General features: G+C 40.2%; 1 protein-coding gene across 3 annotated transcripts; it reads right to left on the bottom strand.

Moving 5' to 3' along the window:
* Nucleotides 1–49: 49 nt before the first annotated feature.
* On the bottom strand, nt 50–26,440 carry ARGLU1 (arginine and glutamate rich 1). Of its 3 annotated transcripts, none has more exons than XM_025874619.2 (4): nt 25,542–26,397; nt 17,192–17,417; nt 14,816–14,899; nt 50–915 (listed from the first exon to the last, which is right to left on the bottom strand). In XM_025874619.2, the coding sequence occupies exons 1-4, from the start codon at nt 25,886–25,888 to the stop codon at nt 751–753; spliced, it is 822 nt and encodes a 273-aa protein (XP_025730404.1). In that variant the 5' UTR covers nt 25,889–26,397; the 3' UTR covers nt 50–750. The 3 variants fall into 3 exon arrangements, 1 of the variants encoding a protein (XP_025730404.1); XR_003208944.2 differs by having other exon boundaries at nt 851–915; nt 14,816–15,383; nt 25,542–26,440; XR_003208943.2 differs by lacking the exon at nt 50–915 and having other exon boundaries at nt 15,326–17,417; nt 25,542–26,422.

The following is a 26,440-nucleotide window of genomic DNA, read 5'->3' as shown; positions in this document are numbered from 1 at the left end:
CACCCTCTTTAAGACTTAACAGAACTTTAAAAAAAATTGCTTCAACATATGAATTTAAGACTTTACTTTATTCAGCAAAATCATTTATTTACACAATGGGGAATGCTGGTTTGATTTTGTCAATGAAATAAAAACAAACTGAACAGAGACAATACTGAACTGTATATATATTTTGTACCAGAGCTGACCAACTGTTTCCTTACCTGTATCAGGAACATCAAGAGCAACAGTATCACAAGGACACTGGTTTAACAATACACCACATAGGTCCAGTAACACCCTGGGAGCTTCCAATGCTCTTTCCAACTTTTTCTTTTTTTATAAATATATAAAAAAACAAAAAGTCAGCAAAACCAGCATTATGATGTAACAGACAGAGTATAACTCTGAAGTCAATGGGTCAGTAAAAACCTTATCAGACCATCAACAGTTTACAAAGTGATCTGCTCTTCTTCAGACCACTAATACAGAATGCAAACAGGTGAAAAATAGATCACTTTCTAGAAGACAACAATGATCTGATAAGGATCTGACTTAATGGAAGTTAAGGGGGGGGGGAAAGGAATGCAGAGCATAGCCCCTATTAGAACAAGCTAACTTTTCCAGATTTTCCAAATTTAAAAAAAAAAACAAAAAAAACAAAAAACAAAAACAAAAAAAAAACAAAAACAAAACAAAAAACCACTTCAACATGAAGCTACCATACAAAGTTTTTCCATTTTTCTTTGTAAAAAGTTCAGAGTTTGCAATTTAATCCTGGGTTTTTAGTGAGAAGGACAGTTTGGGCCTGGACTTCCCCTTGCCCAAGATAATTTTTTGTTCTTCTTTTTGTTGACGTTGCCGCTCTTGTTCTAGTTTCATCCTTTCCTCATGAATCTTTCTTTGTTCTTCAACAATTCTCAACTGCTCCTCAGCCTGGAAGTGAAAAGTAAACATTAAAATTTTCTATGAATTTCATGTCTTCTATTAATAATATTGGGAGATCAGGCAACAGCTTACAAACAGTATGTTGAATAAAACCTGTGTAAGGTCACACAAAAAGTGATCAAGGAAAAAACACTGAGGAATTAGAAAAGAACTCCTTATTAATTCTGCCTACATTTTCCGATTTTGTTATGAAAAATGTTTTTAAAAACTACAAAAAAGCACAACACATTTTGAAAATGGAAATTTCTAAAATGTTTTAAGATCAGTATAGATTTTGTCCTATTACACCTATTTTTACCTACACTTTCAGTGCATCAGATGAAGAGATTTTCAATTATGAAACAAGGAATCAATTTATCCAAAGAGCAGGTTATCTACCAATTACCATAGATTTATCATTAGAAAGACAAAGTTCTAAGAAAAAAAAATCCCTACTGGGGCTACATTACATTGTCAATACACAACCAAGAAATACTAAAGACCCTTTTCTCTGAAGAGGAAAAAATTAAAGACCCTTTCCACCTAGCTATGAAATGCTTTTCACTTTCAAGTGGACACCGGCATAATTAACTTCTGCAGGGCCTTTAAGTCCTTCAGTCTTATGCAACCAACTCCCTTCCTGTGCTGTCTACACATTTCCTGTCTTTACCCCCAAAAAATTCAGGCCATTCTCCTTCTCCCTCATCAAGTCTCTCCTTCTGCCTCCCCCAAACCCCATGCCCACATCCTTATTTCTCACCCACGTGCAGTTTTACCCCTCCTGTCCCCTCCCAAGGAACATTAGGCAATGTGTGCTGGTGATTCTGGTTGTCACAAACAGGAGGTGGCTCCTGGCATCTAGTGGGCAGAGCACAGGCATGCTATTAAACATCCTACAATGCACAGGTCAGCCCCCCACAACAAGGAATTATCCAACCCCAAATGTTAACAGGGCCAAGGCTGAAGAAAACCTGCTCTAACCTTGAATTTTTAAATCTCAGGAAAATCACTATCTGACCCTCAATTTAAAACATTCACTGCATCCCATCCACTTAATGCTTTCCTATTCCCAAAGTCAGATTTTAAAGTCATTGCTCCCATCTCTATTATTCTACTAATATTATTTTCTAGATGGTCAGAACTACAATGCTTAATGACCTCTTTATTCATTCTCCTGTTCACTTGAACTTACTTCTCCCCTCCCAAATGTTAATACGAAACACTGGTGATTCAAAAACATTAAGGCTCTCCACCTGTTCACTCCGGTTTGTCTCCACTGATAGGCTTTTTGCTCAGAAATAGTAACATTCAATGTGACTGCATCACAGGCTTTATGCCAGAGTATGGGAAAGGTGATGGACTCCGGTATGCAACATAAAATGTTTAAAAACAAAACAAAACAAAAAAACCCTGACTTTTAAATACCAAAGTAACATAAAGAGTCTTTGTTTTACTTTAAGATGGTGGGGGGGGGTGTAGACAAAAAGGTAGGAGACATCCACAGTAATCAAGTAAAGGTCAAAGATGAGGAAGATCAGAATTTAAAAAAAGTGGGAATGTGGTCAGCAGGCAAGATGGAGAACCCAACAGAGAGGTAAAACAGATCTCCCATCTCTCAGACCTTTTTCCTAAGCTACATTTCCTAAGCTACAGCTGACTAGTAGGACACGTACCACGGAGACCTCCGGGCACCTTCAAAATTCAACGTGTCCAAGATTCAAATTCCTCAAACCTAACCAGAGAATAAATCAGTATATAAATATAAAAATCAATAAAGAAGTTTCCTAGGACCTTCTCCACCACCACATTCTGTAGCTTTCTTCTGTCTCTTCCCTTCTCCCTGACACAAGCAAATAGCGAACCAGTTGGTTATTACTTCCTTCATGCTCCCTTTTCCACTAAGATGTCTCATCTGGAGCTCCACATGCACAGCCACCACACCAGCACACACCACACCACCTCCCTTAGAGACCTCGCAGGGCTTCCTTGTTCCCAGTACCCTCTCATCCACCCTACAGAACGCTACCAGTCTCCCCATTCTGGAACATCATTCTGTTCTCGCATGCCCTCAAGCTTCCAGTGACTTCTACCATGCTCAGAATATGACCTAACTTCCCAAATGAGCATACTATTTAAGACTTCCTATAAGCTGGCTCCCACTGTGTATATACTATTCCTTCTCAAGTTACGCGTGGTTTCTATCATGCCCCCCCCTCTGCTCATGCCGTTCTTTCCACCTACTGAAACCTCACCTGTACATCCGTTTCAAAGCACTTTTGTGCTTAGACTTCCACTGATAATTATGAAAGAAAAGAACTGCCTCTGATCATCTTTAGTGAATTCATATGCCAATTACTTTATCCAGTTTTAACAAATCATCACACACTTGGGTAAGAGTTTGGCAAGTGCAATTAAATCAAGATAAAGAATCTTAAGGTGTCGGGGCACCTGGGTGGCTCAGTCGGTTAAGCGACTGCCTTCGGCTCAGGTCATGATCCCAGGGTCCTGGGATCAAGCCCCGCATCGGGCTCCCCGCTCTGCAGGAAGCCTGCTTCTCCCTCTCCCACTCCCCCTGCTTGTGTTCCCTCTCTCGCTGTCTCTCTCTCTGTCAAATAAATAAATAAAATCTTTAAAAAAAAAAAAAAGAATCTTAAGGTGTCCATGTGCCTGGGAAACCCTTAGGAATATAAACACCGAGATTCACTGTTCCCTACTGTTCGAGCTCAGCCCTTAGAAAAGCAAATTAGAACCTTGAAGAGGGAAGGGTTTGAACATCACAATCTAACCCTTAAGAGAAATCTTACACAGTATTTTTCACCCTACCATACTGACAAATTCCAAAGTAAGATACACAATACTATCTTGTGAGGAGTACACTGGCACTACTTACCAAAAGCTCTATCTTAATAATGCTTTTACCCAGCAAATAAATTTCCAAATAACATGCACACGTGCAAAATTGAACAAGGTTTTTTTAAAGCAACGTAGCTTGCAAAAGACTGGAAAAACCTAAATATTCCCCAATATGAGACTATTAAAACTATGGAAAATATATATAATAGAATACTGTGTAGTTTAAAAAAAAATAGGAATCCCTACATACTAAAATGGAAAAATCCCTAAGTTACACTGTTAAGAAAAACTAAGTCCCAAATAGTGTGTGCATATGTGTGTGTGTATATATATATAGTATACTATTTCCCTGCAAAAAGGGAGAATAAAAACACATGTGCTTGTATCTGCCAAAATACGCATTTTAAACTCTAAAAAAGACAAAAAACATAATCGAATATACCTTTTGGAATGGCAATAAAAAATAGGTGGATGGGGGAAAAAGAGATATACCCAGTTATTTTTCTAAAAAATAAATCTGAATGATGTGATCACACTGCCTAAATTAAAAACAAGATTTTTAAAGCAAAGTCAATTCCTTCATAGATAGGAAATACTAATTCTGCACTGAAATTACCTTTAGATTGGGTAAAGAAAAAGCAAGTTTCAATTTCACTTAGGTCTACAAATAGAGGAGATAAAAGTGCGTGTGTGTGGAAGGGTTGCTGTAATTTCTCTGGTTTGTCCCTTAAGTTAAGCCTAAAGTGCCTATTGGAAGTACCTGATAATGAGATGATTTTTAAAAATAAAGTGCGCAGGTGAATATCCCATCTTTACGTATAAATATTTGTACTTTGTTCCATTATAGCTTTAAATGAAGCACAAATGCTATTCAATTACACCAGGGCTAAAACAGACTAGTTGAGCAAAACCCAAAGCCATCTACTATTTTAATATAGTGCTTCTCAAGTGATGAAAATCAATCTGTGAGGTCTGACCCTATACCTTACCTGCTAGGTGTTCTTCTAAACCCTAAGCCTCCCTCTGCAATCTGACATGCCATTTCCTTCCTGATGACTCCACTTGTCAGAATATCCACCACTCCCCCTCTACCCTTCTGTTGTTTCAAATGTATGCTGAAGAACTATTCCAATGGTGGGGAGGAGGTATGTATATGGTATTCATACAGATAAACAATCCTAAGCTCTCCTACAAGGATTACATGATGGACATCATGGGGGCCCAAGAGAAAGCTAACATCCACAATCCTAGAGCCATGAAATTAGGGTGGGTCTTCCTAAGCCATTAAGTCTAGAACCCTCACAAAGGTGGCTTTCAACCTTGCACCTCACTCCAGTGATTGGTGAGATGAAATACATGAAAGCAAAATACAACATTCTAGTAGAAGGACCTATTTACTCTCCCAGTACCTTTTGTCCCACTCCCCCTTTATCCAGAGGGCTCAGTGCCTTTATTAAAATTACTCATTTTCTGGGGCACCTGGGTGGCTCAGTTCGTTAAGCATCTGCCTTCAGCTTAGGTCATGATCTCAGGGTCCTGGGATCAAGCCCCGCATCGGGCTCCCTGCCCAGCGGAGAGCCTGCTTCTCCCTCTCCTCCCTGCTTGTGCTCTCTCTCTCAAAAAAAAAAAAAAAAAAAAAAAATCAATCTTTAAAAAAAATTACTCTTTTCTAAGCATTCTCCTTCTTACACTGTCTATAATAATGTACATCAAGGTGATCCTTAGCAGCAGTTTCTTTCAGTAAATAAGGATGCTGAAATCTACTACTCTCTACTTAAAATATATATGAAATTTTACAAAATTTTAAAAATACAAAGAGAAATATTTGTTATCAGAAGTGATTACAGAAACGATAAGAACGAGTATTACAATTAGGAAGTCATGCCACGACTCAGAAATGTGGATTTCTGCATGTTAACTTTCCCACACACACATCCTGTTCCACTCTGCCATTTATAAATTTTAATTCTTTGATTCATCTTCCCCTCTATAACACGTGTAGCCCACTTTAGGTAAGCAATGAAAAAATTTTAAAAAGAAATTTGATATAAATTCTGACCCTTAGCAAACTATGGATCAGTAACATTTTCTAAAGTTATTAATGTACAACGTTAAAAAAATAACACACAGGATTTAAAAAAGCAATCCCTACCAATGGCAATTTGGTTATTCTGATAGTTACTCTCCTTACAGTATATACTACCATTACAGGATATTATTAGCTACCATCTAAAGAGAATTCCTACCACCAGCCACTCTTCCTAGCCCCTTTCCTTCTCAATTTAATTACCCAGTTGTTAAATATATTTACAATCTTAAATATATTTTTGGAACTTCAACACTGCATAGTACCTCCTGAGAGCCCGTCTTTACCCAACGTGGAGACCACGGCTCCAAGAAGGAACTGACAATTCAGACTGGTACGGGGTACTCGGCATGAGAATCCCTGTCCTCCAGAGCTCCGGGGAGACTGCTCTGGAAAACTGCCGAAAGAGCAATCTCATACCTTCAGGATTTTATCATTTATGTCCTAAAATTTCACAAAAAACGATCTCATCCAGATGTGGTTCTTTTAATCTTCTATACCCTAAATTCTCTTTTCTTTCAAGTTAGTTCTGTTTGTGTTGGTCACTCATTCCCTTTTGTGGAAGTTTTCTCAAGTGCCTGCTGACACTTGGTTGTTGGCATGATGACATCTTCTCTGGTTCCTACACCAGATTTTCTCCCCTTCCTTTTTCCTCCACTTCCTCCTTCAGTACTCCCCTTCCCTCTCCCTTTATCACTCACCAAGTTCATTCTCTCTTTAGTTCCTACAGCCACCTTATCAATTCAAGCCCCATCTTCTGACGGGCTTTCAGTGGTTTATGGTTGACATTCTGTCCTTCAAGCCACCTTATATGGCGCCAATACACTAACGTCCAGGAAGTTTTAAAAAAATTGTTGCCCAAAATACATTGACATAACCTTAAATGAGCTTTTTATCTTATCAACTGGAAACAACCTTCTCACTGATTAAACATCCTTCCATAACTTCCCCACCATTTCATTTCAAATTAAAATATTTTTAAAAAGATTTTATTTATTTGAGAGAAAGATAACGTGCATGAGAGCACAGAAGCAGGGGGAGCAGCAGGGGGAGAGGGAGAAGCAGACTCCCCGCTGAGCAGGGAGCCTGACACAGGGCTCGATCCCAGGACCCTGGGATCATGACCTGAGCCAAAGCCAGAAGCTTAACCAACTGAGCCACCCAGGCGCCCCTCAAATTAAAATATTTAATTGACATTTACATTTGGCACCACGCCATATTTGCCTGTTTCTTACAATGTATAAATATATCAGTATTAACTATCCTAGGTACTGTGCCCTTTCAACTTATATACCCTCACTCTAGTATAAACGGCCCATTTTTTCTCCAATTACATTAGTTTCCTGTAGCCACTCTAACAAAGTAGCACAAACTGGATACCTTGAGAGAACAGAAATTTATTCCAGAGGCAGAGAAGTCCCAAATCGTTATCACTGGAACAGGTGTTGACAGGGCCACCTTCCTTCTGTAGGTGCTCGCAGGGAATCTGCTCCTTGCCCCTTCAAGCTTCTGCTGGCTGCCAGGATTCCTGGCTTGCACATGTATATTGCTCCAATCGTCAAGACCGGCGTCTGCACATCTCTCCCTGTTCTGTCCTCATATCACTTTTCCTGTATGAATGGAGTCTGCTGGGAGTCTGAAGAGTCTTCATCATCGTCTCCTCCCTCTGTCCTTCTCGATCCAAGCTGGCAGTGTTTCTGCTGCTACAGCACCCCTGAAAACACTGTGGGTCTCCCACATCTAGCAGGCCATCAGACAAGAGGCTCCTCCACAGATCTTTCCTGGATAATCTCATTCACTCCTGGCGTTTGCTAAAGTGGCTGAAGAAACCTGAGTCACCTGCATAATCTCTTCAGCCCGAGCAAATGGTTGTCCAGCCATACCCTTGGCCTTCTTTCCAGAGAGTTTTTCTAACAGTAATAACCGACTTCAGCATCTTTTGTAATCTAGACAGGCTAAAATTTTCTCCAAAACATCAAGTGCTCATTCCTTTTTACTTATCAGTTATTTCCTCTGTTTATCTCCTTGAATTTAACTATAAACTGCCAGAGGAAAGCACACTGTACTCAACACTTTATCTAGGAACACCTTCAGTTAAATATGAAAGTTCAACCCTTACAAGCTCCACCTTCCACACAACTGTAGGGCACAATCCACCCGGGGTTTCCAACCACTAGACAACCAGGACCTCCTTCCCTCTAGCTTCCAGAAACATCTTCATTTGTGTCTAAGCCCTAACCAGAAGCACCTCTAAAGTCCGTATTTCTACCAACAGTCTTTGTTAAAGCAGTCTAGGCATTTTCTATCATATGCCTCAGAATTCTTCCAACCTCTACACCTCCAACTTCAAAACCACTTCCACATTTTTAGGCAACAAATTTCCACAAAACTATGTAGTTCTAAACAATATAAAATTATTCTAGAGGCCAGAAATTCAAAATCTGTATCACTGGTCCAAAATAAAGTGTCAACAGGGCCATGCTCCCTCAGGAGGCCTGAGGGCAAAGTCTATTGCTTGCTTCTTCCAGCTCCTGGTGGCTGTCAGGATTCCTTGTCTTCTGACCCCATCACTCCGATCTTCAAGGTCAGAATCTTCAAATCTCTCTCTGCTCTGTCTTCAGCCTTCTCCTGTGTGTGCACTGTGTAGTAAAAAAAAATCTCCCTCTGCCTCCTCCTCCTAATGATACATGCAACAGCATTTAGGGCATAGTGGTTAACGCGGGATAAACCACCCAAGATCTTTAAACTTAATCATATCTGCAAAGACCCTCTTTTGGGGCCACGTTACGTAATATTCACAGGTTCCAGGGATCAGGACATAGAATACACAGATTTGGGGTGGGGGGATTTTCCAGAAATATCTCTTAATTGCAAAGTGAGATCTAGCTTAAGTATGTGGAACACATTTTCACATATAATCAACTTCCAAACATGGTACTATTTTTTTCATTTCTCAAAGGAGTGATGAACAGGTAAATCTCCCTATTTGGCAAGTAGGTAAAGAGAAAACTGTTTTCAGTATTAAAGTGCAGAAATACACTGTAGATCTCAAACTTATGATTTGCATATATTTTAAAACTTCGGGGACATCTGGGTGTGGCTCAGTCAGTTAAGCGTCCAACTCTTGGTTTCAGCTCGGGTCATGCTCTCAGGGTCAGGAGATCGAGCCCTGCATCAGGCTCCGTGCTCAGCATGGAGTCTGCTCGGGATTCTCTCTTCCTCTCCCTCTGCCCCTCCAGCTTATATGCACGCTCTTTCTCTCTCTCAAATAAATAAATAAGTAAATCTTTAGAAAAAAAACAAAAACACAAAACTTCAAAGAAGGTTTCCCAGGTAAAATTAATTTTACCTTATCACCATAATGTAATAATTCTTATAATTTTATTAGAAATTGTCAATCTCTTATTATAGTTCAGGTATTTACATGCAAATTAACCAGGTTCCATTTTACTACCACCTTCATCCACCAATGGATAATTTGAGGGTCATTTTTCTACTGATACAGCCTCCTGGAAGGACATTTAATTCCAAGCAACACCTATCACTTTTCTTCTGTTCCCCTTTTTGGAGAAGTAAAATTCTCACACATTTCAGAATAATACCCAGGCTTTTCCCAGACACATCACAAAAAACCTGTATGGAAAAGAGGAGCAAAAAAAATTTCAGGTACCATTTTTAATATCTGTTTAAAAAGTTAAAATGTGGGCGCCTGGGTGGCTCAGTGGTTAAGCGACTGCCTTCGGGCTCAGGTCATGATCCCAGAGTCCCAGGATCAATACCACCACATTGGTCTCCCTGCTCGGTGCAGAGTTTGCTTCTCCCTCTGACCCTCTCCCCTCTCATGCTCTCTCTCACTCTCTCAAATAAATAAATAAAATCCTTAAAATAAATAAATAGTTAAAATTCTCCATTGTATTAACAAGAGCCTTTCAAATATCTGAAGATAGTTGTGCACTGCCAATACTAACCCAGAACTAGAAACCAACTGCCAAAAGGCCAAGTCCAGTCAAGCCAAACCACATGTGAATTAATTCGTGTTTGATGTTATAAATCAAACGTGTCTGTTGACTAATATTCTTTTGCCTCCTTTTGGACAGATAAAATCAAGTATCTTCACAAACAATTTGAAATGTGAGCAAAAACTACCCCTGGTCTGGAGCACCTCGTAAGAATTTAATATACGAGGGGCGCCTGGGTGGCTCAGCTGGTTAAGCGTCTGCCTTAACCAGGTCAGGTCATGATCCCAGGGTCCTGGGACTGAGTCCTACATCAGGCTCCCTGCTCACGTGGAGCCTGCTTCCTGTTTCCTCCCTGCTCCTGCTGTCTTCCTATCTCTGTCTCTTAAAAAAAAAAAAAAAAAAAAAAAAGAATTTCACATACGAGAGAGCCCATGTGGCTAAGTTAATGCATTCCTTATTACAGTCATTACTGCAACCAATCTGAACTTTTGTCACAAGGACCTACTTAAAAGTCCGTTAAAGTGTGGTTTAAATTTACTTACTTTAGTAATTATTTTTATGTGATCATGAAAAGTGATGTATTTTAGTTGTATAAAATATAGAAACTGGAGAAAAGTATAAAGTTCCATTTAAGTCTACCAATTAGAGGTAACTATTTTTAGCCTTTTGGCCTATTTTTCCATCTACTAAACTGCGCAAATATACTTTTCAAATCAGGATAATATATACATAAGTTTTGTATTTAGCTATTTCCCCTGTATTACCAAATACTTTTAGACTACAGGAAAACCAGCTGTAAGCACGTTATAATTCATCTAAAAACCTGTGAAATTTTCACTATTCTAAATAATATGGTGAGAATTTTTTTCTGTATTACCATATTTGTATATGATTCACAAGATAAATTCTTAGAAACAGATTTAAGGTTCCTGATATTCACTGATTCAGTGCTATTTTCTAAAATGGTCATGGGCCATTATAAACTCCTTCCATCACCATATAAAAGGTCTCTTTATACCTTACTCTTGCCAACACTTGGTGTTAATGAGGGAAATAAAGTCTTTTCTATTGGTATTTACTATTGCAGAAAAAGAAAAGGGGATGGGGGGAGTCATTTCTTTGTTTTCCTTCAGAAGTTGGGAGACTGGGATATATTTTCAAGAACTGATTACAGCACTTTTCATTCTACTTGTGTGAATTCTCATTTGCATCTCTCACTTTTCTTTTTCTATTAGAGAGTTGGTCTTCTTTACTGACTTGTAAGAAATTGTTGTATTATTCTCTCATGGTTATGATGTTTAAGAAATCTCCCCCAGGGTACTGTCTTTTCCAGCCTGTCTTTAATGTGCTTTCAAACCGCATCTGCCACTGCTTACCCCACAGACTTACTACGGCAGTAAGCCGGTTTACTACTACAGCTACTGCTACCCTGCCCACCACCCTCAGAGTGCCCACACACTCCTGTCTTTATTCTAATTCTGTGAAATCCCGAAAAGGCCTCTGCCAGGCTTCATTTCCTCACACTCCTGCACCCATGGTAAATTCAATTCCTAACTGGCCACTGAGGCCTGGCACATGGCTGTCTCTTCCAGGAAGGTTCCCAGGCCACCCCGGGGCAATTATGTCAATTACCATACATCATCCATCCCACTACCAAATACTTTCGTATTACTTGTTAACTTTTCTTGGGATTGTCCCTGTCTCCACCACCATTGATACATTAAATAAGAGAACTTAACGTCTTGTCCATTTTTATTTCCAAATTGCTTTTTACACATACCTAACTTCTCAATATAGATTATGTGAATAGTTAAGCTTGGCTACTGCCTCTTCCTCCCTTGCCTTCTAGAAGTAAGAATGTGTCACATTCTTCTCGCCATACAATGAGCCGATCCACGTTTTCCCTAGCATACTTATTATGTCATAAAGCAAACAGAACTGCTGTTGCAAACAAGATAAACGACCACTACTGACATAGCCAGGACAAGTCCCATGCTATCTGTAATGCTAGCACACTCCCCTTCCTTTCTTAAATATCCATTCTTCCAATGGGACATTCAATATAGTCCATGTAATATTTCCTAATAAATGCGTGAAAAGATTAAAGAACTTGCTCAAAATTGAGAGGATAAGGAATGGACAACGAAAATTAAAGAAATCTCCATTTGTGCCTGGCATCTTTATGTAGCAACATTTCCTTGTCTTTTCCAACACAAAGGATGCTCCACTTTCCCCGCAAGCATATGACTCACTACCAATAGAACCAAATAAAAATTAATCTTCTCCAACATGTGGACGATTTCTTACACTTACAACTTTAACATACACAGGAAATAAATGAGTTACGTCCAAATCCTTGCCAAATATTCTCAAATTCAAACTCCTTTTCTCCAAGATACCTTTTCAATGACGTCTATTGACAACATGCAGTCAAAATAGTGTCAGTGTACAATCTATTCTGTCAAACTCAAATGTTCTAGAACAGTGCTAGTCTTAAATATGGCTCATGAATCAGCAAACAGTCTGCAAACTGTAATGGATCCCTAACAAGATATGTAGAAACCAGGAGTGTTTTAGAAGCTTTTATAGCCACTTGACCTCATTTTTCTAGTAATTCATCTTAATTGTATTTTGCAAAAGTAGAGGTCTGAGACAAATTAGGATTAAAAGAACAAAAATTGGCCAATTACCACCACTTGAGAAGCGCTGCTCTAGAATAAGCTTGCTAATCTTTTCCCAGTAATGACACACAAAGTCATATTTTTAAGGTCCATGTGGGTAAACAAAGAAAGCTGCCAAAAGGAATATAAAGAGCCCAACCAAGTTTCCCTAAGGGCACCCAGTTATCCCAGGATCAGAAGGGATCCTGGCAGGGCCTAACAGGTTGAGGAGCTCTGCTCTATAAGTCACAATCTGGCATTCCAGGTGACCCAAAAACTGAACTCACCATGCTAGCCAATCCTTTATCATGTTCTAAGAGGAATTCTATTCCACCTGCTTGGCAATTCTGGTTCACCGTTTTAAATACCAACTATACTGTTCCTCCCTTCTGGAAATATCCATACCTTACAAACCACACTATATTTACCTTCCAAAGCTCAACCTTCCAAACTCAAAATTAAGGTTCCTAGTTTCCATCTTACTTCCTCCTACCTGCACTGAGATCTTTTTCTTACACAGAATCACTAAAAAAGGCATTATCATATACTAATTGATAAACATGTAGGGATATACCTTATAATGACTCCTAGTCCATTCATAGTGCATCATCATTCATAGGGCTTTTTCTACCTTAAGAGATTTTAAGGTCTTTTCATTGGGAAAGCAGGATTAAGTCTCTCCCTTTCATGATGGCCTTTACAACAGCCAGGACAGCAGTAATAGCTAAGAATCCACGGTGTCACGCTAAGTTGCTTCGGATATTTCCAGTACTGGCTTTTCTCCAGGGTATGCTATCTTTTAAAACTTCAAGCTTTAGAACTGATTGCCCCATAGTTTTAACTTTATGGAAAAAGTCATCTTATCACCTACAGGACACATTATTTATGGTCCTCCTTCATCCCTACTCTCCTTGGGATTCACTGTAAATTAATTACTTAGCCCAACTCAGATCTTTTTCTGTGCCTTTATAAACAATCACAGAATTTCTTTTTTCTAAATCACTTACCTGGAGCTTACAACTTGCTTCCCCCCCCCCACCCAGTCAACAGTATGGGTTGGTAGCAAATGTCTTCCTATGACTGTACTGGTCTCAACACATTTCTAACTAGACAAAACTTCTGTAAGACGTCTAGAACCCAGGGGCGCCTGGGTGGCTCAGTCATTAAGCGTCTGCCTTCGGCTCCGGTCATGATCCCAGGGTCCTGGGATCGAGCCCCGCATCGGGCTCCCTGCTCCACAGGAAGCCTGCTTCTCCCTCTCCTGCTCCCCCTGCTTGTGTTCCCTCTCTGGCATCTCTCTCTCTATGTCAAATAAATAAATAAAATCTTTAAAAAAAAAGAAAAAAAAGTCTAGAACCCAGCGTCCCTCCTGGGTCATGTCATGTCTCTATTCCTGGGCACTAAATAGCACTCATCCCCCATTCATCCTCCGTAAATTTCCTTCCATCTCTGACTTATGTTCCTACTCTGAAGCAGAATTCCTATATGCCACCTTCACGGAGAAAAGAAAGTTTTCCCTTCCAAAGCCTATCCTCCTTTTGTTTTTTGGCTTCCTTGTATCCACAGTCCTTTAATTCTAGCTTTCTTCTTCATACAGAGACTGCTTCGAAATATATACTCTTAAATGGAAAACCCTATGACACCAAAATTTTTATTCTACTTTACTCCACTTTAAATGCTAGTCTGTGCTAAAAACAAAGAAACAAAGCAAAAACTCAGAGAGTACTAAAAAACAGAACTGGAAGGAAAAGCAGATTAGTTCTTTTTCTATTTTTTAAAAAATTACCTCAATATTCTTACACTGGCTTCTTCATTAAAATGTTTAAATCGCTCTGCCCTAGATCACAATTACTTCAGTCTCTGTATTCCGTGCTAGACTACAAAGTTGGAATAGGAAAAGAGCCTATTAGTCTGGTACACTTAACTACCAAACATATGCTATCTACTTTACCTACTAATGGGTAGGTAACAAGGTAACTAATGTGAAATGCTGCATTTTAAACACTTCCAAACTTCTGTTGTTATTGGTTAGGCATAAAAATGTAAATGAGGTTAAGACAGAAAAACTTTATAGAGTGGGGTTAGTCCAATTTTCCCAGGAAACCGGTCTTAAACCACTGCAAATTTTAGAATTTTCTCCAGATAAGTAGAATTTCTGGATAGCCCCAACAGATTCCTCTGGAAGACACTCGCTAAAATCTAGTCAACTATTCCTGCTCTTGCCTCAAATCCCTGAAAAGGGCCCTGAAAACTCTAAGATATAGGTCAGTCATAGAGCAAAAAAGCATTCCACAAAATCTGAAAAAAATAAAGCAAATATAAAGTAATTTTCACATATACTTCATACATACCAGTTTGGCTTGTGCTTCTGCAATTTTTCGGTTATTCTCTTCCAGTATTCGCTCTAGTTCCTCACGTTTTGCCCGTTCTTCCTCCTAAAGGGGAGGACATGTTAAGATGTTAGAAAAATAAAATGTTTATTTTTACTGATAAATATTTACTAATCTTCCTCTGAACTTTTTGATCTGACTTAGAGGGTAGCTTTATAGCTACCTTCTGTCTGACAAATGATAAACTGTGCAGCCACTAAAATTTGTTTCTAGCACGAAATTTAAATCATCCCTCCCAGTCCAAACAGCAACCGACTAAACCCTCCCTAATGATAGTTTCCTGGCAATTATTACTAATACTTTAATATCACACAAATCAACAAGGACAACTACAAAACTGGATAGTATTTACCAAATTAAAAAAATAATATATAAAATATAAATAAAGTGAATATTTGTCTCACCAATTATGTATACCTACGTATTCTTTACCTATACTCCTTTAATCAGCATTAAAAGTTGAATATTTACTGTCTTGTCCAGTGTCCTGCAGAGTGTGCTCCTCGGCTGCCATACGCGCCAGCTTCCTCTTTAAAATGATTTGTACTGTTAGCTTGGCAATACCTGCATCAGCAGCTCAACCATTTATAAAGAAACAACATACAAGGAAGGCTGAGCTGAGGAATGCAGATGTTTATGGTAAGAAGGAACAAAAAATGTAATTCATCATTCCTAAGGCAAACAATTAATAAGAAAAATACATTTACTGTTAGTGAAAAATACAAATGGTAATCCATACTTCATGGAACTAAGGGCTCTTCCATGGGGAAAATGGACTTAACATTCAGATGTTGACAATTTCTAAAGGCAGCTTATCTTGTCATCTACAGTCTGAACTGAAATTCAGGAATCCAGGGGGTGCATGGTCCGGAAATAAAATTCTGTAATTTATTTTTTATTGGAGAATTTAATGAAATTTTATAATGCAAACTATATGAAGATTGCTTGATGGTTTGGGCAGTGTTCAGATCACAGCATACATATTCAAATGATTTTAATATTTGGAAAGACTGTCAGAGGGTTGTGTCCGTGTAAAAAAAAAAAAATTGTTAATATGAAACAAAAAGCAAACGAAGAGAAAAAAATCTTCCTATGATTAATAACTCGCTACAGGACAGCACCATTACTCCAAAATTATCTTCGTTATTAAAAGCACTGACATAAATAAAATTTCATACATTCAATTGCACAGTCTGTGATAGCTACCAAATATAAACACGTGTATCTACTTAAAGACAGCACAAGGGAAAATGCATTTGAGAAGCTAAGCTTACTGGAAAAAAAGACAGATTTAATATGATGCCAACTTGTACACAATAAGGCCAAGATTAATAATGATATGAGACACATATTTTGAGTCAAATATTTAAATTCAAGAAAATACAACTACAGGATTTTCTATGGCATACACCAATGGAATTCATATTCATTATGCAAACTATGTCAAGGGACACTCAGGGCCGTAAAGTAATTTGCCTTGAGTGTTTCAGTGACTTTCAACAAGTTTTAGGAACCTGGAGTAATCAGTGCAAATAAGCCATAAAGCTTCAGTAGCAAATTACTGTCTCACAGAAAGACATTTTCAACTTCTGCTCCAGCTGCTGATAAAACAAATCATGTGTTTAGCTTGACTCCAGACAAGGACAACCTGTTCCTTCATAACTCTCTAGAGAAAAAAAGGAGTTGTTAGTAGATACTAAAAAAGTGGATGAATAATCTGGACATTTTTCCTAAAAAGATTCTTTGAAACACATTAGGAAAATGGAGGGCCTTATGATCAGAGTGCTAGAATTAGTCCACTGTGTTGAAGCAGGATTTGGGGTAGGGGTGAGGGATAAAAGGAGGACAAAAAGCAGAGCGAGAAAACCTACGTATCAAAAGCAGGTGCGGTCACTCAATGTCAGGCCCTGCTCTGTAATCTGACTGAAGGCAAACAGCCTCTCACAGTCCAGCAGTAAGAATGACACACAGAAAAGAAGAATGCATATCCACAGGTGGATTTTAACCTTTTCCCTTGACCACTCCCTGTCTCCCCCCACCCTCCCAAAAAAGAATGTAAGTCCTGCAGCCATGGCAAAAGTTTCAAACACTTCTCAAATATGTAAGCCAGTTCCATTAAATCAAAAAGTATCCTTGAATACGTTTTATGAAAGTAACTTTTAAATATCAGTCAGCACTTCTGAATAGGCTAAAAAATTAACTTTCGCAGCAATGTTAAGTTTAGATGAGAAAGGAATTAGTCTGTATTCCATCTCTTTCCGAACTGAGCAGGAGGCACACCCAACACTGAAAGTTTTGCCATGGACTGTCTCTACTTTCCAAACGACCGAGCGTTACCTCTCTGGCTTTTTGTGCTGCAAGCTCAGCTTGTCTCTGTCGCTCGAGTTCTTCGAGCAACTGCTTTTCCATGATGCGCTTGGCTTCCTCCACCCTTCGGAGAACTTCTCGCTCAATTTCATCCTTCCTTTTCTCCAATTCTTCCTCTACCCTTTTTGCCACTAATTCTTCCACTCTTCGTGCTGTTTCTTCCTCGATGAGTTTTTCTTCTATTTCCTGCTGCCGACTAGCAAACAAAGCAGAAAACAATGACTTAGATAGGTAAACCTAACAAAACTAGTTATAAATCTGTCAAACATACAGCCTGATTCTATAATTCTATAATTCATTTTCAGGCAACATTCAAGGAAATATCAGATACCAACATATTAATACAGAAATTCAAATAAATATGAAATACTTGTTTTCTATCACTTTCCAAGTACAAAATGACTAGTATGTATGTACAAAGAACTTAATTCATTAGTTTTAATTTAGGAACTGTAGAGTAAATCTACAATAAGAAGTCTTACTTTTTTGGTATCAACTTTGTAATGAAAGGACAAACTGTTGTTAAGTGTACAGATCTGCTCATTTGCCAATGCACTCAGTCTAAGGGTTGAGCTACAGAGAAGTCAGGAGAAAATATTATGTAGCAAGCAATTCAGACTGACAAAGTTCACCCCCCTCCCCCACCCCGACCAGCAAAATCAAAATATATGCAGATTCAAAGAGACTCAGACTGCTAAGGCAGTGTAGCGTAGCTTTTACTGAAAATACAGAGACCTTAATTCAGATTCTGAACCTAACACCTTTAACTGTACCTTTTCTTTCTCTGGTTAACTGATTTTCAATTAAAAGCTCTTCAAGAGATGGGAAAGTGGATGAAAATATATCATCAGTTCTAATAAAAAGTTCAATGAAGCATGATATTGTTTTAGTTCTTTTACTCACATTTAGATATTATAAACCAACTTAATTACTCAAAATGAAATTTCACACTGAAAATACCGACATTTATCAAGGCACTATAGTGGAAACAATGCACATTTTATACCACTGATACCCAACATGATAGCTCCTTGGTCCCATCTGCCTCGTCTGAACTGAAGATCAGTATAAAGAAAATGTATAAAAAAAATCTTTTAACTATTTTTATTTGGTTACATGTTAAAATGACATCTTAAAGACTGAGAATATATTAAAATTAATTTCACTCGTTTCTTTTTAATGTGGCTACTGGAATATTTTTAAATTACAGATGTAGCTTACATTGTATTTTCTATTGAACTGCACTAGTTGAGACAATAATTTGTGCTAAATTAATAAATTCAGAGGCTCTGGAAGTGTATCTAAATCCCAAGAAGCCAATTTATTATTAGTAATGCTTCAACTTTCTCACAACCCACAAAATTAAATACAACCTGTAACCTTTTATCTTTTGATGACTCATACATATGTATGAGCCAGTCATTCAATTTACGTGGTTTAGTAAAGACTTTATAGTGTCTAAGTGACCTTTAAACACCCCAATTCACTTCAACTAAACTCTATTTTGGGGGGTTGATTAAATTCCCACTCAAGTGCTTTCATTCTCAACTCCTGTTACTTATTCACAGTGATACCATACTAACACCGGTGTATCTCTAACATTCTGATTCATTTCAGTTTCTGCATTTAGAATCCGTTTTTCTGTCAAGGAGATAGTAGTTACTTGAAAAAACACAATTTTAGGTTCTAGATAACATGCAATACCCATTGTGAAGACTCTATTGTTGTTTCTCAAATATTTCCTCCCAACTCTCAATTACTGATTTTTTTTTAAGATTTTATTTATTTATCTGACAGCGAGAGAGCACAAGCAGGGCTAACAGCAGAGGAAGAGGGAGAAGCAGGCTCCCCGCTGAGCACTGAGCCCGATGTGGTGGGGCTCCATCCCAGGGCCCTGGGATCATGACCTGAGCCGAAGGCAGACGCTCAACCATTTGAGCCACCAGGACGCCCCAAATTAATGGTGATTTTTATTTAAATAGATATGAAAGCCTAATATGTAACAATGCTCCTTTTCCTTTTGAAATTCCAAAAAAAATAGAGTTTAAGGTAGTTTCAAGGAGGCTTTATCTATAGCAGCTCAATAAAAGAGAATAGCTACCTACTCCAACACTAAAATGAACTGCCAGAAATATCTAAAGGAAATCAGGCAGTAATTTCAGTGGAAATTAAACTACATTTCAAATATAAAAATTTTGTCTCTCTACTTCATCCAAAGAGAAATATGAGCTGAAATAAGTATGCCTGGTAACTGCTGAACAGGGATGATGGGTACACTAGGGTTACAATAGTCTCTCTACTTTTGCATACATCGGTAAGTTTACATAATACAAAGTTTTAGAAGTATATAGCATCCCCACAAACATACGTTTTGCTAGTTGGTTCTTATGGTATTAGTAAACGTAAAGAAGCCTAAGAACATTAAATGATAGGTCTTCTATGAAGAAAGAAGAAATTTTATTTTAAAGAAGAAGAAATCTTATTTTAAAATGTCAAAAATGGTACGATTCAACTGTTATGGACAATGTAAAACAGTTTCAACTAAAACTTTCAATACAAAGTAAAAAGGAGAGCAAAGACTGGAATAAGGCTTTAGGTTAGCTTATCAGTAGAAAAGTTGCCAAACAACTTAGGAATTTGGTAAAGATGGAAGACACTTGATACATAGTCAGGGTTTTTTTCAAGCAGTTCCTAAGTAATAGCAGTAGCACAATGGCTAATGGGGCCACATTTCCACCGATTTGGTCAGTAAGGAGAAAATAAGCCTAAATAAATTAATTCAGTTTATTACTTACAGCAAAAGCCAGATCAGCATGGTGTGAGCTCTGTCTCTTGTCCCCTCAGAGACACCAAACCAGAGGGGCCAGATGACACACAACAGAGGCACAGGCAGTGGGCTGGTCTGCTGCTGTGGAGTCAATTCTAAGAACTGCTCAGCAGTTTTATAGCCCAGAGGGGAGGGCAAGTGGAAAGTCCCAACCTCAAATGAAACTGGGAGGATAAGAAATGGCCTAGTGGGGTTTCTCAAAAGGCTGCTTATCTCCCTTTGTTCCTTATTCTAGGAACATGAAGGGCATACCATCATGACATCATGACTGTAATTAAGGCTTTCTGCTGGGTCCCACGTGGAAACAGGCAAGGTCAGGGGGGAGCCACAGCAGAATTGTTCCCTACAAGGTTATCAAGAATGTAAATTTCTGTTGTTGCGGTTTTTCTCAGTAAGATTAAAATTACTATTTCAGTAATCAGAAAAAAAATTTTACAGAAATTTTTCAGTTTCTGCCCTGAAAAGTTATTGCTTCGATTCCCCTCTCCCCTCACTGAATTCAAAAAAACAATGGCCACATGTACAACTGAATTAAACATGAGCTCGTCTTTACTGATGACAAATTTATTATCATAATCAATGATAAAGCAGCTGTAAGGCTAACTTTCATAAGAGACACTGAAACTTTCTTGGGGAAAAAAAAAACACTTCTGGTCATTAGCACTTCATAGAAGACCTATCATTTAATGTCACTGCCTATTCACTCCTTCAAACTTTCCCCATAGGAGTTGTCACTTTCTTGATGTTTAGGGTCCCTAATCTTTTCCTCACGCTACTCTGCTGAATACATTGCCTTACCAAGAATTTGTGCCACTGATGAAGCTTCCGTTTTCAACGGAACTAGTATATATAACATTAGGCCCCCATTTTCTCCATGCTTCCAGAATTTTATAACACACTAGTCACAATCAATTTAAAATGGCAACTATTAAAACAGCAAGGGCCAGGCAATACAGCACAGAGTATGACTTTGTATACAGCCACTAACAATATAATTTTAAGTACAATATATATACAAATATATACAAACTCAACCCTGGGAGCTTACTCCGAGGAAGTGCTTACATAACATCAGCAAATAGCAGTAATTCAGTACTGACTTGGTACCAAATACTGTGCCAACAGCTTTATGCACCATGTCACCTGTTACACCTCTGATGGTTCCTCAAGCATAGGAACAATCTATTAGCGGGGCTCCAGCTCACTGCATTTTGCTAAGATGACACCGACCCTAGGTAACCTGACTCCAAAGCCAATCATCTTAAGCACTATACTACCCTACACTGTTTCTCCAGGACAAAAATGGAAGGGAAAAGCATGCAGAAAGATTTAACTACCAAAATGGTTATTTTAAAAATCCCTAAAATTCTTAATCAACATCAGCTACATCTTAGGCCCTAATACTTTGTCTTAAAGCCCTAACTTCCCCGAAACACACAGTTCCACATACTGAATTTGCTCTTAAAAGCTCATTTTGCCCTCAAAATGAGCTCTTCAAGTATTCTAAGAATCACTCATATAGATCCCAGCTCAGTTTAGATACTTAGAAGGCTCTCAATCTGTCATGCAGTCGAACACTAAACATAATCATACATAGATTGTCACAGGCTACAGTAAATTAACAGTAAGAATTAACGTTTCCTGTTTTGCTCCAAGACATTTACAGGTGCCCATTTTTTCAACATGCACTTAATATAACATTCACAAAGCATCTCAAAAGAATATGTAAGAAAATGATAAGAAGAGGGAACCACAGTGAATGGCTGGCACACAGAAGAGAGAACTTAATTTGAAACATGTGAATTAGCTCTTCAAAAATGAGGAAAAAAAAGGTTTAATGTTAAGGTCTGCCTTTCACAGTATTAATGCATAACTCATAAGATCACTCTGAACTCACCAGGCTCAATCTGGTTGCATGTACCTAAAATTGTATTACCAACATTATTTACTGATACCCATTATATGCCAAGTATGTCTAGATACTACAAATGCACTACTTCTGATCTTCATAATAAGCAAGATCTGTATCTCCATTTCAGGAAAAAGAAATCAGGCTTACAGGTGATTTATTCAAGGCCTCACAACTATAAAGAGCAAAGCAATCTAGTTTCCAATATTATCACAAACTTTCTAATTGGTTAAGCCCAAAAGAATAATCTAATTTTGCTCTCTTGCGGTCTCTCATCTTACACTGAACCTCTTCAAGGTACACTGACGCTATGCATTCTTCTGACATCCCTTCTCTGCTTCCAGGAAACTTTCGTCTTCCTCCAACAAACATTGCTAAGGTTCTTTCAGTCCTGTGAACCAACTGCTCTTTTGCCTCCATGCTCTTCCTGGGTCATTTTATCTACTCTCAAGATTTCCTGCAGGCTTCAGTTTCCCATGTCAACCTTGAATAAACTCACCATATCCAAGTATAAGTGCCCACAGTGGAAGTGACAAATGGACGCTCCCCTTGATTTTTCCTTGTCCTCTACCCACTGGGTTTGACACTCTAACCACTGTCTGCCACACAAATAGTTACATGAACATTTGGTAGCTGAGGTGCAACAGCCACAACATAAACATGAGAACCAACATTGATGTTTTATTTCCCTTATGTTCCGATCCAGTTTTATTTGCACTAAATGTTTCTTAAATCTGTCCCTCTTTTCCATTCCAATAACCACCCCCTCACTACTCCTGTGTGGCCTTACTGTAACTACTTATCTGTCCTATACAGCGTTCCGTGCGGTTTTTGGGGGGAGAAGAAGAAAAAAAGCCCACGCTGTTTACCTCCTTAAAACTTTTCCTGTTTCTGGAGCACCTGGGTGGCTCAGTCGTTAAGCCTCTGCCTTCGGCTCCGGTCATGATCCCAGGGTCCTGGGATCGAGCCCCGCATCAGGATCCCTGCTCCGCGGGAAACCTGCTTCTCCCTCTCCCACTCCCCCTGCTTGTGTTCCCTCTCTCGCTGTGTCTCTCTGTGTCAGATAAATAAGTAAAATTTAAAACAAAAAACAAAAAACAGCAAAAAAACTTTTCCTGTTTCTATGATGAAAAAAAGCCAAGCTCCTTAACATGGCACACAAAAGACTTCTCATGATTCTAAGCCACAAAAGACTTCTCATGATTCTAAGCCACTATGTACCTCCCCAGTCACTCCAGGATTTTAGTACTTACACACCTTCACGTTCCAGTCAACGTCCACGGTTTTACCTCTCTTTAGGGCCATTCCCGCCCTGCCTTCCTTTATTCTGCTAGGGGTGGAGGGGACTCTGCTTTGGTCCACATGTATCTTCCTATGCCTCACCTGACAGTCTCTTATTTTCTCTTTATCTATCACCCACATTCCTTAGAACTAAGGTGCTTACCTACCCACAAACTTTCTTTTCAGTCACTTGACAGTCACTGAATTTACCACACTGTATGATTATGTAGCTACTGATAAGTCTTTAAGCTTCTTGGAGAGGGCTCAATTATCTTTATATTAACAGCACCTAGCATAGTGTCTGGCACTTATTAAATGCTCAATAAATATTAGTTCAATGAATGAGCTAACCAACAGAGACTCATAGACATACAACTACTTAACGCCCATTTTCATGGCTCCAAAACCTAGGTCTTTCCATTGTTCCCTGTGTTATCTCCAAGACATTACATCAAATTAAGGAGTGCCTACTGCATGGCACAGAGGAATTCAGTGTATAGGTGGCTGCTAGCTCTGCCCCCTCCTCCCTTCATAAATGCTAATGATAGTTTGCTGCTTCTGTCAACTTGGAACTATACAACTGTCCAATTTTCTCATGGAATCCCTGGATTTTGTTTCTGCTATTCATGGGTAGCTTGCTAAATACTTCTAATTATTCTTTGCATACCAAGGTTTCTTTCATTTTTCCTACAAGTCTTAGCTTTCTAGTGAATGGCAAATCATTTCTCTTTGGACATCTGTTTTCAAATGGAAAAATTATCTCAGAGATGTCTTCAGTAATCTCTCAAATGTTCATCCGTTGACATTTGAGAGCTGCATTTTTACAGTGAAGGATCCTGTTCCAGACCAAAAAACCTGGATTCTATATAATCAAGGTTTGTTGCGAAACAATTATTTGTATTTGGGGTGTGTGTGTGTGTGTGTGTGTGTGTATGCATACATGTACAATCAACAGTTCTACATAAAGGAAAAATAAAGGGATGCAACAAAATAGCTCTCCTGGTACTGCTTCCTCTGTAATACTGTTAGTGCTCTAGTCCTGTACCTCCTAATAACTTTGCTTCTCTGAAACACACTCTGCTGGAAAATCTACATAATACAAACCCAAACACAAAAAAATTTAAAATCCCTAGACAGTTCAGCACACATGTATTTGTCGCAAGAAGATCCTAAATTCAGTTAACTTTCCTGCCTCATGTGCACTTTCTAAACATGAACTGAGGAAGACAGCTGGTTAAACAGGGAGAGTTTGCAAACTAACTTTGGGAAATGAATACCCAGAGCATCAAAGGACGATGGTCTTAAACCAAAACAAAACCCTACATTTTAAAACCAAAAGGTCATCAGTTTGGAATTATTTGCACCTACTCCTGGATCTAAAAAAATACCTGAGAGGTGACTCTCTGAGAAATACTTTCACCCAAACAGTATTTCAAGTTGGAAACCTTACTGTGACTCTGATTTTCCCTAAATCTAAGTCCTGTATGTGAGCAATGCGAAAATGAAAGCAAATACTCAAGTGTCTTCTAAACAAAAGTATACTAAAAAGGAAAACGAGCAACAGGATTGCACTTAAGTTTGCTACAAAGGAATATAAATAAGAAGTATAAAGACGGAGTAAGTTTTGATTGGGATGGTGGTTAAGCAGGGGACCTCAAGTGTCAAAACTCATTGTACTGCATGCTTAAAAGTGTGTGCATTTTGTTTTTACAGCTCACAAAATAACAAAATAACAAAAACCGAGCAGGCCCGAAAAAAGAAACGCAACCGCGACATCTTTAACAAAAGAAACGCACCAACGGAAAATGCATTTGGGGGTGTACGGTCTGACCACCTACAGTGTCTTATTCCCGAGGAAGCCCTGTCCCAAACTGAAGCTCCCATACAAGAATGCTCCGGCCAGCTGCAATTTGCTTCCCGAGGGCTAACTGCTTTTCGACTCTGCACCAGCCGGCCTGCACACGCTCCCCACCCGCAGCTTCAGGCTCGCTCACCCCACGCCCTCCCTGGCCCACGCAGCTCTCCCACCTTACTCTCAACTCCACCCCCTACTTCCGGCACTCCGCTCCTCTCGCGCGCCAAAACCGCTTTCTCCGCTCCGAGCCCTTCCTGCGCAAGCCCCCCAGTTTTCCTTCCCAGCCAACTCGTGGGTCTGTCCCGGCCCAGGCTCTCCAACTCGGCCGGGCTGCAGCCCCTCGGGCGGGCTCCCACGCCCCTCCAGCCGCTCCCCCCCCCCCGGCCCCCGCGGCCCCGCCAGCCCCCACCCCCCCAGCCTCCCCGCCCCTCCCCCCGCGGGCGCTCACATTTTTCGCTGCCGCTCGAACTCCGCTTTCTTCTCCTCCTCCTCTCGCTTCTGCTTCTCGTCCAGGCTGCTGCGCTTGCTCACCGTGCGCCCGAAGATGTCGATGCGGTCGGGCGGGGACGAGGCGCGCTCCCGGTCCCGCTCGCGCCGGGACACGGCCGTGTTGGTGGAGCGCGAGCGGGACCGCGACTCCCGCCGCCGGTTCCGTTTACTCTCCCGGGATTTGGAGCGCTTCCGCACGCGCTCCTTGTCCCGGGACCGCGACCGCGACCGGCTCCGCTTCTTATTGTGTTTGCTGCTCTTGGTGTGTTTGGAGCGGGACGAGCTCCGGCTCCGAGACCGGCCCATCCTTCCGGGCGACGCTGGGACTAGCCGCTGGCCTCGGCTCCCGCACGCGTCCCACTGCCCTCGCTTCCGCCTCCGGACCCCGGCTGGCCGGGCTGCCGAGGCCGGGGGAAGGAAAGCTGTCAGCCAGCCGACTTTATACCGCTCTCTTAGGTCGACGGCCGCCGCGAAGGCCGCCTCCAACGACAAGGCCGCAACGCCAGGAGTTGCAAAGATGGCAGCCGCGGCTGCACCGGCCGCCCTTCCCACACTGCCCCGCGCGGAACGCGCCGCTGCGCGAGCCCCGCCCCCTGGCGATGGTTGCCGAAGGCGACGCGAGCGCTTCCGAGCGCACTCGGCTGCTTCCGCCAGCCCCGCGCCCGCCGGGCGCTCCGGAGCCCGAGTCCCCACCTTAGCTTTAGGGCGCTTCTGCTTTCGGGTAAGACGCCGGCGCCGGGGGAAGGAACCCGTCACGTTTTGGTGAGAGTGAAATCGTGCCTCAGCAGGAACGGACTGACTGCAACATTTCCGAGGAGCCGGATTTGTCTCAGGCAGCCCCAAATTGCACCGAGTGAC

This window comes from Callorhinus ursinus, unplaced genomic scaffold, assembly GCF_003265705.2.
Source record: "Callorhinus ursinus isolate GAN/ISIS: 27379988/994484 unplaced genomic scaffold, GSC_fseal_2.0 scaffold7, whole genome shotgun sequence".
NCBI lineage: Eukaryota > Metazoa > Chordata > Mammalia > Carnivora > Otariidae > Callorhinus > Callorhinus ursinus.
The sequence above is the reverse complement of the archived record's forward strand: the minus strand, read 5'-3'. Positions and strand labels throughout refer to the sequence as shown.